This window comes from Euprymna scolopes, chromosome 15 (assembly GCF_053919585.1).
Source record: "Euprymna scolopes isolate OS-2025 chromosome 15, ASM5391958v1, whole genome shotgun sequence".
Lineage (NCBI taxonomy): Eukaryota > Metazoa > Mollusca > Cephalopoda > Sepiida > Sepiolidae > Euprymna > Euprymna scolopes.
Window position 1 is genome coordinate 47,083,201 of NC_136496.1, and position 14,666 is coordinate 47,097,866.

The 14,666-nt window shown below is 37.2% G+C and overlaps 1 protein-coding gene across 1 annotated transcript in view; it reads right to left on the bottom strand.

The window, feature by feature from the left end:
• Positions 1-14,666, bottom strand: part of LOC145293815 (zinc finger protein 704-like) — a 110,626-nt gene that overhangs the window by 8,077 nt on the left and 87,883 nt on the right. Inside the window, exons 5-6 of the mRNA XM_080140429.1 lie at positions 2,980-3,238; positions 2,321-2,482 (exon numbers count right to left, since the gene is read on the bottom strand). Coding sequence (XP_079996555.1) covers positions 2,321-2,482; positions 2,980-3,238 — 421 coding nt within the window. The remainder of the gene's footprint in view (positions 1-2,320; positions 2,483-2,979; positions 3,239-14,666) is intronic.

Sequence of the window (14,666 nt, forward strand, 5' to 3'; positions counted from 1 at the left end):
CTTAGAGATATTGTATGACTCTTTTAATATTCCTCTACCCATAGCACAACCTATTCCGAGAGTAGTATCTTCTACTCCAGGTCAGAGAGTACCAGTTTTACCACCAGCTCCACCCCCTTAAACGGTGTTGCAGAAAAAAGTACAAGGGTGAAAAAAAAAAGTTAACCAACTGAGCCCCAGGCCTAAAAACAAACGGTATTAAGCAAAATTCTCCAAGGAGAAATTGGCTTGAGGATAGGTGTTATGTGGAGACAGATAACCAACCCGGAACATTCTACATAAGGAACTGAGTCACCAATTTTCACTGGACCCTTGTAAAATACAGACTTCCTCCCTGAATGTTAACATGCTGTATTTGTCTCTATGTAAATATGTAAATAAACTTCACTTTCAGTATTCAAACCACAGTGTATATTTATTTATTCCTTTCATGGAATATTTATCTTTGATTGTCTGAATAATAGGCCACCTTAGGACATATCACATTACATAATTGCTTTTAAAAAAATTGAAATAAAAATATTAAAGACATTTGTTTTAGATTTCGATCTTACAATAATACTTTATTTTTTATAAGTTTCTATTTATAATGTTCATCCTATATGAAAAAAAAAATGAAATCGATGTGAAAGGAAAAAAATGATAACATGTGTCAACTCCTTTATGACTATAGTTGGATTGCAATGAAATGTGACATTACTTACAAGCAAACAAATCGTGCTTGTAATAGTAACAAAAGATGGCAATTCTCAATAAAACATTGTAACTGGTAATATACAAAAACCCAAGTCCATGTTAAACCGACTTTCCTCACTTTGCTCCTCTCTAGATAGCTGCAAAGCATTCGTTCTTTATTTCCTAATGCAACCTCACCAAATTAAAATGGGAGGAATTTTAAAGTAAATGCAATATGCAAAATAGTTAGAGATTTAATTTCTGTTCACGGAAACAAAACAAAATTCCCCCACCCACGCACACACTCTACATTGACTTCTGGCAAATAAAACTTCTACAGTATTAAATAAAGCTCAAACAAACAAGATTTTGATTCAATCAATTTAAATATTAAATTTAAAAATAAGAAATAAAAATAATGTAAAATATTATTCCAAGTTTTAAATTATTTATACAAAGCAAAAATTACTTTTTTGCTTTTTTCATTTACAAAAATGGTCAATTTGATAAATAAAATGTTAAATAACGATATATAAAAATACTGTTAAGAAAATTTATAAAATAATTTTGATCAAATTTTAATCATAACTGAAAATGTTTTAGTTTATCTCACATTTCGATTTAATAAGTTTTGTTGTTGGTTTATAAACAAATATACATTTCATTTACTCAGAATTGTGTCTTAATCAATTATCAACAAACATTTTTTCTGTTGAACCATCTTTCAAACACACTTTCAGTAAGAATGAGCTAATTTAGTAAAAAAAAAATGTATAAAATAATTTTCTTAAATCATTTACTTTTTTAGTAAATAATATTTTTACTTTAGATTATTTGCTGAAAAAAATGAATGGCAGCAGTAAAAACATTTCTAAAAATATTTCCACTTAAATGAATGGAAACATTCATTAATATTGTTACAACATAATTTAATAAATTTTCTACGGTAGAATAAACTTAGAGAATTACATTAAAAAAAATATATCACACATCATATAACAAATTTTCAGTCCAAAATGTCCAAATTGCTAAACAATATCTTTGTGATTAGATAAACAACTATAATCAGTTTTAATTCTGAACAAATTTCGAGAACAAAGAGTGTAAAAATCGTATAAACTTCATACAAAACAGCAGATTAAGATTAAAGATGAAATCTTTACAAAATCCGCTTAAAAATTAGGCTTCTTACATTTAAACTAAACAACAGCATTACTAACAAAAATATATAAAATCATAGATAAGTACATGAATATATTTCATCATTATTTATTCCTATTTTTTTTTGTTTTGTTTTTGGAATACATCCATTTTTTTAATGATTGCATTTGATAAAAATATTATAAATTAAACTCAGATTGAATGAATCAATGAATTTTAAGATAATTTGTACTAATCATTTTTTTTTCAATGCTCAAAAAATGTAACATTTCTTTATTTGTGTGAATAAATTGGTGTTTATTTGTGTGAAGAGAGCAAAATTAATTTTAAGTCTAAAATAGAAATCACAGTAGTTTTTTTTTCATTAATTAGTTTCATTTCATTGATTTCAAGTAGTGAGTAGGAATTAAATTGTGAACTAGTAACAAGTGGGTAAAGGCAGATAGGATAAGAATAAAGATGAAAACTTTGTATTTTAACTTACTGAAATGCCAGGTGGTGTTGTTGCATTAACTCTATTTTGCCAAGAAAGGGATTTCTTGATTTGAGGCATATTAATTGGAATTGTAGTCGAGGTTTCTTCTTTGAAATAATTTCCACAGTCAGTCATTGGAGAGTCTACAGATTGGCTTAAATAGCGATGTTCCTTTTGAAAAAATAGAAACATAAATAATGGAATGCTTAAAATATCTAACAAAATTTTGAACTTTATGGAAAAGACAATGACAAACAATTAGATGTCATGATGTACATCTTTGACGCAAGAGCAGAAGTATGGAACATTTGAACTCAATGTAAATAAGAATAAAAATAAATCTTTATGGCACAACTGAGCGAAGAGATTGACCTTTCACTTAATAACTATGAACTAATCCACACAAAACAGAAAAGGTACTGGAAAGCAACAGTTCTGAGTTTGGTTTCTGCTATGAACCTTACTGATTTACTGAAACATTGTTTCTCTCCTCGATATACAAGAGAAAAAAATTTGTCAGTTGTAGCAAGACTAGATTTTCTACATTTCTTTTAATTTTAGAACTACGCTGAGAAAATGACAATTTGAATGGTACTGTTTGGTATTTTCAACAAAGATGTTTTCATTGTTGTTGCTATAAGATAAAATTTAAAATGGCGAATCATTACCTTTTTTTGATAATCATGGTCATGAATGCCAATCATGGGCTTCATAGCAATTGGCTCTGAGCTTTTAATATTAGTTATAATTGGTGTACTTGTGGACATGGGGATATGACTGGATGTATTGGTTGGGGGCAAAATATTTGTACTAGTTGTAACATGAACCAATAACTCAGTTGTGTTCTCCAAGCAACTTGTGTCATCAGCCACTTCGATTTCGGTATAGTAAAATTCTTCTTCTCCATCAGATTCAGAGTCTTCTCTCCTGTAAAACAAAAAAAAAATATGATACAAATTATTAATGCTGATGATGATGATGATGGCGGAGGAGGAAGAAGAAGAGGTAGAGCAGCAGAAACGAAATGAACAATGTTTTATTATGCATGAGATGTCTTTGGACTAATTCGTCTGGAAAATCACAAGAAATATTTTGTTTTATAGTCAAAATTAATGAAAAACTTTTGTGTTGCCAATAATAAAGCATTTAGATGTTTTCTGTTTTTATTCTCGACTTTATCAAATGCATTTATGGTCACTATGAACTTTTATCTGGATATTTTTTATAAAGACACATAAACGTTTCTGAAATTGCTGAAATTATACTAGAATATTATAAGAATTATATATAAGAGAGTAATTTTTTTCTGAGGACATGCAACTGTTAAGATTTTGACAACATGTACGATGGATGATAGCAGTTTTGTCACTGATGATTTTGGAAAAGATACTGAGGTACTTGTATGAGCTTACACAAAAAGATTCAAATCAATTAGTGACATACCAACATATCTCAAGGGGAGTCAACTGTCTTAGAATTTCATCTCGTTTTAATTTGTTTGGTCTTTGTTTATCTACGATGATCAAAATGAGAATACTTCTCAGTGACATTTGGAGGATAAAATCAATTTGAGATGAAAGATTCTTTAGTTAATAATGTAAGAAAGTCACATTTTAACATTTAAAAAATAACTTTATTTGTCATCTTTGTTAGTAGCGTGTATAAAAAAGAAACAGGTTAGTAGAAGAGTTCAGTGTTCATGCGGGCTTGTATTTATAGTAGTCAGGAAAAGAGTTTCTGATGTGGGAATGTAGATTAGATATCCGACAGGCATGTTGAAAAAGAGAGCAAAGTGTTCAATGTGTTTATGTGTAGTAGGAGCGTGTGTCTGATAGTAGAGATTTGGGGCAAAGAGTTAGAGCTTTCTGTCTTGTGGAAAGAGTATGTGTGTGAAGCGCACGTGGAAGCAAGTTTTGACGATAGCCATGTTGGTTTGTGGTACACACATTAGCCTGGGGCCAAAGGCCCCAAGGCCCCAAGGCAGTGTTTGCTCACACCAGCAGGGAGAAAAAGAGGAGGAAGAGTTGCCAATTTTGCCTCGGTCACGTGATTGAGAGCTGGTTTGTGATTGGACAAGCCAGGGAGACAGTTCATTTAAATCTCGAGCAACAGGATTTTGCCGCTGCTTGCTACTGTAGCAAGTTTCAACTACTACAATTCCATTGGATCTTCAAAATGTTTGAAACAAGTTTTTTCAACAAATTCAGTGAATTTACATAGTTTAAAGTTTCTTCAATTGCTCACTTTTGTGACACTTCACAAAAAGTTTTCGGATTTTCTAGTGATGGGATGGTTTCAATATTATTCCTGATTCCTGTAGAGAATGGGACGACCAATGAGATGGGTCAGAAAAAAGTGGAACACTGTTCATCATCTGGTGTTATAAATTCAGCATTAGTCTCAGACTTTGGGGACTTTTAAGTCCACTTTAGATGGCACTATGAACAGGATTTATTTTTACAGGATTATATTTTACTGAAATTTGAATAGTAATGATGTCAGGACAATGCAATGATGAATATTACTTGCAACTTGTTCAGCAGTTGATAAATTTACAGAAAGAAAATAACGAACTTTGCGCTGGCAGGAAAAATTTATCAAACCGGTCCTACACTAAAAATCCAGGCAGACCTGTGATCGAAGATGATTACACTGACAGGGACTGGGCATTATTTATCAAAACATGGATCCAGTACAAACAAATGTCCGGTTTAATTGACCCCAAGGAAATACACATTGAGTTAAGAACAGTTTGCTCAGATGAGATAAAGAGACTTTTGCTCCAACTAGTACAGCCCGAAGCTCTCAAAAGAGCTATAGAAGAACAACTCCTACAGTATATACAACATGTTACAGTGAAAAATCTACATCAAGAGGTGCATAAACATAGATTCCATAATATCAGACAGCAAGAAGGGGAGGGTTCCGCACAGGTTTAGCAAAGCTTCGGTCCCAATTTTGCAATTGCAATTTTACTGTCCAGCTGCCAACAATCTATAAACTATTCGGAAGACATGGTTGCTGACCAACTTGTAGCTGGACTTGCAAATACAGAATACCAGTGCAAGCTGTTGGCCGAAGCCGCCAATATTTTGACAACAGTGGGTTAGAAATTTAGTCTAGAATAACTTACAATAACCCTTATCCATGAGTGGCTTCCGGGCCTTGATAAGTGGTGACCACCTTGTAAAAAAAAAAAAAAAATAGAGACAACAGACATGTTGACTCCTCACTTGCAAAGCAGTCTAAATAAGCGTTCAACGTTTGGCTCAATAAGGTCCGAGAAGAAACCATCTCGAGAGGGGGAAGTACTCAGAATCCCTCAAAATAAACCATGTGAAGGGTGTGGGAGGACCACACCCTAATGGGCTAAAAGGACAAAAGATCTGTCCGGCGAGGGAACTCAGATGCCATAATTGTGGAATTACTGGACACTTACAAAAAGCATGTCAAAAACCAGAGAAGTCGACAACGGAGTCAACAAGTGATTCAACACAACACCAATCAAACATACTTAGCAGCAGAGGAGGAGGAAGACTAGTATTTTTTGAGTGAAAACAGAAATTAGCAGCAATACTACATCTTGCATGGAGCAAGGGTGGATTCAAAAGAAGCACCCCCGAACTGCTACCTTCCATAAAAGTCGAAGCATCTTTGATACCGGAGTCCCATACCGAAGTTGGGTGCACCTTAGATAAGGGGACTTGCCGTCAAATATTCCATATTCAGGTCATTGCAGATACTAATTCTCAAACATGTTCGAGTGGCCCTGAAATACTGAAAGTGTTAGGATGCACTAGCGATGTGCTAATACCAATTACCTATAGGATACATGGAATTATGGATGACATATCAAGGGAATAATCTTTACATGTATTAAAGTTGGCCTGAAAGAAACCAAACAAGTCATTTACGTATCAGAGAACACATCAGGATTTTACTTTTCCGGTTTGGCACTGAAAGTTTAAAGTTAATCCCTCGTGACTTACCATATCGAAAGCTGACATATCAACCTCGAATAATGGGATAGCACCATGTGTATGTCCCCAAAGGGAAATGGTTCCAAACAAACCTACAAGAATCCTGTTTACCCCTATTGGAAATAATAGATAACATTTGGAACAATGGTTACGGAAGCACTTCAAATCAAGTGCATTCAATACCTGCCCATCAACCATTAACAAGTGATGTCAGGGAGACCACTGGATATAACGTTCACATTCTGTCCCCATTAACCTACTGTACAAAGAAAACAATTTTAGATGCATGGAATGGATATCACAGTTTACTGATCTGTCTAACAGTCTGAGAAGCAACCACATTTATAACAGAGTGGAGCCATTATCAGTACCTTAGAGCACCCCAAGGTTCCATATCTCTAGGGATGGGTACACTTGCCGGTTCAACAACATTACGGTAGACATGCCCTGAGGGACTCATTGCATTGATGATTCCCTTCTCTAGGATAAAACTATGGAATCTGCTTTCTGGCACACAATCACTATATCACCCATTGCAACAGAAATGGAATCATCTTCAATCCCGATAAGTTTTAATTTGCCAAAAAGTTGAAAAGTTGCCGGCTTGTTAATAACTGATGATGGCGTAAAGCCAACTAAAAAAATGACTGAAGCCATTCTCAATTTCCCGACGCTGATGAACTTCACCAGCATCAGATTGTGGTTTGAGCTTGTTAACCAGGTATCATACGTATTTTCACAGCCCAATATCATGTCCCCCTTTCGAAAATTGTTGTGCACGAAAGGCCGCAAATTCTATTGGGATGCTATCCTAAACAAACTGTTCAAAGAGTTAAGAATAACATTGTTCAGAAAATCGAGGAGAGGATCAAAACATTTGAGATGAAAAGATAACTTGCCTCTCAACGGACTATAGTAAGGTTGGCAGCGGCTATTTCCTGTTTCAGAAACACTGCCAGTGCCCAATGGAGTATGGACTTAACTGTGGAAAAGACCACTGAAAAATGATTTTGACCAGATCCCATTTTGCAAAGGATGCAGAATCTCGCTACTCCCCCATAGATGGAGAAGCTCTGGCATTGATATACGGATTGGAATCTTGTAGGATGTTCGTTTTGGGGTGCCCAGATTTATTGGTTCCAGTAGTCCACCAGCCATTGGTAAAAATATTCTCAGATCAGGCCCTGGAAACATAAAGAACTCTCGCTTATTCTATTTCAAAAAATGATCATTAATGTACAGATTCTGGATTAAGCATCAAGTTTCTAGAAAACTTCACGCCACACCTGACTTCACATTTCAATACCAGGCAAGACATAGCAGATTAAAGACCACCCATACTACTCAGAAGATCAAAGGGGTCATGCAAGCATCAATCACAGCCATGTACGTGCATGACCCCAAATTTCAAGCTATTATCTGGGATAGAATCATGGCAGCTGTGGCCACTGACAAGGAATGATGAATGTTAGCGACATATATACAAGACAGGTTCTTGAAGCCACAACATAAACTTCTACCAGTAGTCCGGCAATTTGGGCCAATGACAGACCAACTATATTGTTTAGAATGGTTTGCCATAAAAGTGAATAAAATTCTGATACCAAAGCAGCTTAGAGCACCATAGGCACTGCTCTCTATCCATCAAGAGGTGAATGGCATATTGGCTAATGCTAGACAATAATTATTTTGGTCCAGTCTAGACACTAGTATCTGACAAACCAGGGCACAATGTTGAAAATGCAATTCGATTGCCCCATTCCAACCAAGGCAACCACTAATGCAATCCTCAAACCCAGATATCCCATTCCAAAAGACGGTGACAGACCTATTGAATATGCATTAAAAAATTGTCATGCCCCTATTGTATATTGGAGTTCCATGGTAAATGCAAACTGATTCATGGGCTGGATTGAGGTTGTCTCACTACCATCAGGGAAGGCTGCAGTAGTATGCAATGCATTAAGGAGTTGGTTATGCACATATGGTGCACTGGAGGAGATATCATCCGATAGAGGGCCATCATTCAACCTGACTGAAGTAAAAATCGTTTCCGGAAGAGTGAGGCGTAAAGAGATGTATATCATCCACACATTATCTTCAAAGTAATGGCCAAATGGTCATAAAAACAGCCAGAAGAATACTCATCAACTGTATTGATGGCTATGGCCACCTATGATCAGGTAGCACGGGCAGCATGGGTGATGATGACACATAGAAACATGCCCCACCAAGACCTCGGATTATCACCAATCGAAATGATATTATACGGTCAAACAACAAGGGACCCTATACTTCGCGAGAAGCATCAGATTCACAATCGTTAGACAAAAACCAAAACATTGAGAGAAGGGGCAATAGAAAAAAGGGCTGTGCTAAACAAAGAGAGTACAACATGCACAGTCGTCCACTCCAACAGTTTCAGGTCAGAGAATCTGTTCAGATGCAGAATTAGGAGGGACCATATGCGCAATGATGGACAAAAACAGGGGAAGTTGTTGAGATCATGGGTAATAGACAATACCGGATATGGTTGAATGGAAGCAGTGGGATCACACTATGCAATCATTGTTTCTTCTGGAAAATCCAACCCATTGTGGATATGCCAGATTATTCACCCATACAACTAGCCCCTCAACCATCTTCTCAAAAGTGAAGAATGGAGGACAGCGTATTTCTGTGTGACATACATGAGATAATGGTTGTGGAATAGATGGATGATGACATAGTGATGGCATACAACACATCCAACACAGATATGAAGATGGATAACCAAGATCCGATCAGGCACAAATCAACGAGTACGATCCCACAATGTAGCATAAGAGTAACATGACCACCAAGACCATTATCTCCACAAATGCACAGAACTTTTCCAACAAGTGACCACAAAACACCAGTGTTGCAGTCATTAGGTGGGGGGGAGAGGCATATAGAGAATGGGGACGACCGATGAGACCGGTTGGTAAAAAGTTGACCATTAGTCATCATCCTGTGTTATAAATTCAGCACTGGATTAAGACTTGGGAGACTTTTAAGTCCACTTTATGATTCCAATACAATTCTAAATTACTGATTCCAATACAATTACAGATTCTAATTCTTTTAAAATTTCTAAATATTTTGCTAGTTTTTTTCTTGTCTTTTTTTGTTGGATTACCATAAAAAACATATAATTTGTGTATATATTTTCACAAAAGTAAAGATATATTTACAGGTTGGGGTGGAGGTGTACATTAAATGAGTAGATGCTTCTATTTTTTTCTCAAATTTTTTCCCCATAATTAATTGAAAATAGTGTGACAACTAAAGATTTAATTCTCATTTAAAACAATTTGCAGCAGTTGAAAAAAATATTTGAAATTTTTTATAAACAATTAGACATAATTAACTAGGATTTCATAAATTAAGAAGTTCTTTATTCCAAAAATAGAAATACTGCAAAGGAAAATAAGAGAAAAGAAGCCACAGAAAACTATCCCCTCTTTTCTTTATTTTCTCTTTGAAGATTATAAAGTTGACTTTAATTTCTAACAAACATCTGTGGAGGTGATGTCCACATTACTGACACATCTAACTCCAATGGGACATACTAAGAAAACAGTTAACAGTATTTTTACTAAATTAAATTGTTACATTCATTGTGTTAATTAAAATGTAATCAGAAGTTTGTAACTTAGCAAAATTATGATAAATGCAACAAAAATGAAAACTATTTATTTCTGCATAGCAATTCTGAAATATTTAAAATCTAAAATTATGGGGAGATGTTTTTTTTTGTTTTTTTTTAATGCCAAAAATCACTTATCCACATTGGACAAATGCATGCAGTGCACAAACGCACACGTTACACAAATGTGCACATTAAGCAAATATGCACATTACGTGCTCACAGTACATTTGAGTCATCAATAATTTTTAAGATAATAAACAGCTATTTTGAAAAACTTATCAGTTTAACTTTCAGTGGTTGCAATTTATAGCAAGCCCCACTCTCCCCAATGGTTTACTTTCACATGTGCAGCTGCCATTGCGCAAAGGCAGCATGTATACCTCAGATTTAACCAACATAAATCCAGTTCAAACAGACAGAAGTATATAGAAGCCAGAAGTAACTGTAAGAAAGAAATAGCGACAGCTAAGAGAGAATTTACTGAAACAACCAAAAAACACATTGAAGCACAGAAATTAGGAACCGGTGACTTCTGGAAAATCTACAATAGTGTAGTAAATAATGGGCAATCAACAATTCCCCCACTATCCAACAATCATGAGGTTGTTTGCTCAGCAACCGAGAAGACTAACATGCTTGCCAGTCGGTTTGCCTCCAACTCCATACTCCCTGCTAACCACCCTTTCCCTGACTTTTCTTTGCCGACAGACACCACACTAGACGATCTGAAAATCACCCTTTCTCAGGTGCATGCTATCATGAATAATCTTGACACTTCAAAAGCATGTGGACCTGATCTCATCCCGGCTGTACTATTAAAAAAGTGCTCTGCCAAAGTAGCTCCAATTCTCTCCAAACGTTACAACAAATGCCTTAATGAATCTTGCTTTCCTACCTACTGAAAAACTGCTTCTGTGGTACCAGTTTTCAAGAATTCTGGCGAAAGAACTGACCTATTAAATTACCACCCCATTAGCCTCCTCCCACTTTTTGCCAAAGTATTTGAGTCCATAATTAACCAAGCTCTAGTCCATCACCTTACAGATGCTAAACTTCTGAACGACCAACAATATGGATTTAGGCAAGCCTGTTCCACAGCAGACATTCTAACTGCAATCTCTGAGCGTATACGCTCACTTATACCATTCACTTGACAAAGCAGGGGAGGGTAGAGTGGTAGCTCTAGATATATCTAAGGCTTTTGACAGGGTATGGCATGAAGGTCTTCTCAAGAAAATCAGACTATACGTTATCACTGGAAGAATACTGAACATAATTAAATCCTTCTTAAATCCATGTTGTCCTCGATGGCCATACATCTAAACAATATGATATAAATGCGGGAGTGCCTCAGGGGTCTATCCTTGGACCTCTATTATTCCTAATATTCATAAATGACCTTCCTGACAAAATTGTCTGAGATGTGTATATATGCTGATGACACCATGCTCTATAACAGACACGACAGGAAAACAAATGAACACATATCTAAAGAAATGGCAGAAACACTAGAGGATGACCTACAATCTGTAGTGGAATGGGGACAAAAATGGATGGTCACACTCAATGTGCCAAGACTAAACTAGTTTCCTTCAATAATTACAAGAACAACGAGATATTATAATAAGGCTGACTGGGAAGCCATCAGGGAACTAATTAGAGATGCTCCATGGAAAAATATTTTCTCTCTCCCTGCTGAACAGTGTGCAAACGAGACCACTGACTGGTTCAAAACTGCAATCGAAGCGCATGTTCCCATGCGGAAATTTTATAGTAAGCCCCACTCTCCCCAATGGTTTACGTCGACTTGTGCAACTGCCATTACTCAAAAGCAGCATGCATACCGTAGGTTTAACCGACATAAGTCCAGTTCAAACAGACTGAAGTATATAGAAGCTAGAAATAACGTTAAGAAAGAAATAGCGACAGCTAAGAGAGAATTTACGGAAACCACTAAAAAGCGCATCGAAGCACAAAAACTAGGAACTCGAGACTTCTGGAAAATCTACAACAGTGTAGTAAATAATGGGCAATCAACAATTCCCCCACTAACCAACAATCACGAGATTGTCTCCTCAGCAACCGACAAGGCTAACATGCTTGCCAGTCGGTTTGCCTCAAACTCCACACTGGACCCTTCCAACCACCCCCTACCTGACTTTCCTATGCGGACAGACGCCACACTAGACGATCTGAAAACCACCCCTGCTCAGGTGCATGCTATCATAAAAAACCTTGACACCTCAAAAGCATGTGGACCCGATCTTATCCCAGCTGTGCTATTAAAAAAGTGCTCAGCCGAAGTAGCTCCAGTTCTCTTCAAACTCTACAACAAATGTCTTAATGAAGCTTGCTTTCCGGGCTGTTGGAAAACTGCTTCTGTTGTACCAGTATTCAAGAATTCTGGCGAAAGGACTGACCCATCAAATTATCGCCCCATTAGCCTCCTCCCACTTTTTGCAAAAATATTTGAGACCATAATTAACCATGCTCTAGTCCATCATCTTACAGATGCTAAACTACTGACTGACAAACAATATGGATTTAGACAAGCCCGTTCCACAGCAGACATCCTCACTGTGATCTCTGAACGTATATACCATTCACTGGACAAAGCGGGGGAAGGCAGAGCGGTAGCTCTAGATATATCTAAGGCTTTTGACAGGGTATGGCATGAGGGTCTCCTCAGTAAAATCAGATCATACGGTATCACTGGTAGAATACTTAACATAATTAAATCCTTCTTAGATAAGAGAAAAATCCAGGTAGTCCTCGACGGTCGCACATCTAAACAATATGATATAAATGCGGGAGTGCCCCAGGGTTCTATCCTTGGACCTCTATTGTTCCTGATATTCATAAATGACCTCCCCAACAACATTGCCTCTGAGATGGGTATATATGCTGATGACACTACACTCTATGGCAGACACGACAGGAAGACGAATGAACACATTTCTAAAGAAATGGCAGAAACACTAGAGGAACCTCCAATCTGTAGTGGAATGGGGACAAAAGTGGTTGGTCGCGTTCAATGCTGCCAAGACTAAACTAGTTTCATTCAATAATTACAAGAAACCCTCTCTACCACCCATAGCAATGGCCAACGACTCTTTATCTGAGAGTCCATCTTTCAAACTCCTTGGCCTAACGTTCACAGGAAACATGAGTTGGAACAATTACATTGAAGGCATTGCCAGGGCCGCTGCAAGAAAGGTAGGCTCTCTCTACCGTGCTAGAAAACTACTAACACCCGAAAGTATCCTGTACCTCTATAAGGCCACCATTCGCCCATGTATGGAGTATTGCTGCCACATCTGGGCTGGTGCATCTGCTACTAGTCTCTCGCTCCTTGACAAGGTTCAAAAGAGAGTCGCAAACCTGATAGGCCCTGAACTGGCATCTAAGCTTCAGCCTCTGTCCCATCGACGAAATGTTGCATCCCTCTGCCTTTTCTACAAGTATTTTAGTGGTGAATGCTCTGACGAACTGCAATCACTTGTGCCCCCACGACGCGAGCACCCTCGACAAACCCGACAGGCTACTAGATCCCACCCCCACACTGTAGAGGTCCCTAGATGTAAAAGATCTTTTTACTCCAATAGTTTCTTCCCCAGAACCGCAAGACTCTGGAATTCCATTCCAGGTCCCTGCTTCCCCAACAGTACTGACGTGCAGAAGTTCAAGTGTAACGTGAACCGACACCTTGCTGCCCAAATCCCTACATAGTACCCCAGTAGTTGTTGCCCCTGATAGTAGCCCCCTACACCAAAGTGGCAATTTGCCTTGTTTGGGGTGAAAATGTAATAAAAAATAAAAAAAAAAAAAAAAAAAAGAAACCTTTTCTACCATCAATAGCAATGGCCAAAGACTCTTTATCTGAAAGTATATCTTTTAAACTCCTCGGCCTAACGTTCACAGGAAACAGGAGTTGGAACAATTACATTGAGAGCATTGCCAGGACCGCTGCGAAAAAGGTGGGTTCTCTCTACCATGCTAAAAAGCTACTAATGCCCGAAAGTATCCTGTACCTCCATAAGGCCACCATTCGCCCATGTATTGAGTATTAATTTCATATTTGGACCAGTGCATCTGCTACTAGTCTCTCGCTCCTAGACAAGGTTCAAAAGAGAGTCACCAACCTGATAAATCCTGAACTGTCATCCAAGCTTTAGCCTCTGTCCCATTGATGAAATGTAGCATCCCTCTGCCTGTTCTACAAGTACTTTAATGGTGAATGTTCCAACTTGTACCCCCTTCTACATAAATACCCCCGACAAACCCGACAAGCAGCAAAATCCAACCCCTTCACAGTAGAGATCCCTAGATGTAAGAGAGCCTTCTACTCCAGTAGTTTCTTCCCCAGAACTGCTAGACTTTGGAATTCCCTTCCGGGTTCCTGCTTCCCCAACTGTACTGACATGCAGAAGTTCAAGTGTAACGTGAACTGACGTCTCTCCCAACCTAGTACCCCTGTAGCTTATGTCCCTAATAATAGCCCCCTACACCAAAGTGGCAATGTTCCTTGTTTGGGATGAAAATGTAATTAAAATAAAAAAATTTTATGCTAGTTTAACAAAAATTTGATCACCTTCATGCGTGTCAACTTCCGTACACAATATTTATCTCCCTTAAACAAAAAAATCTTGTCATATGCCCTTAAAATGCTATTTAATTAGACACTAATCAGGTAAAGAATGAT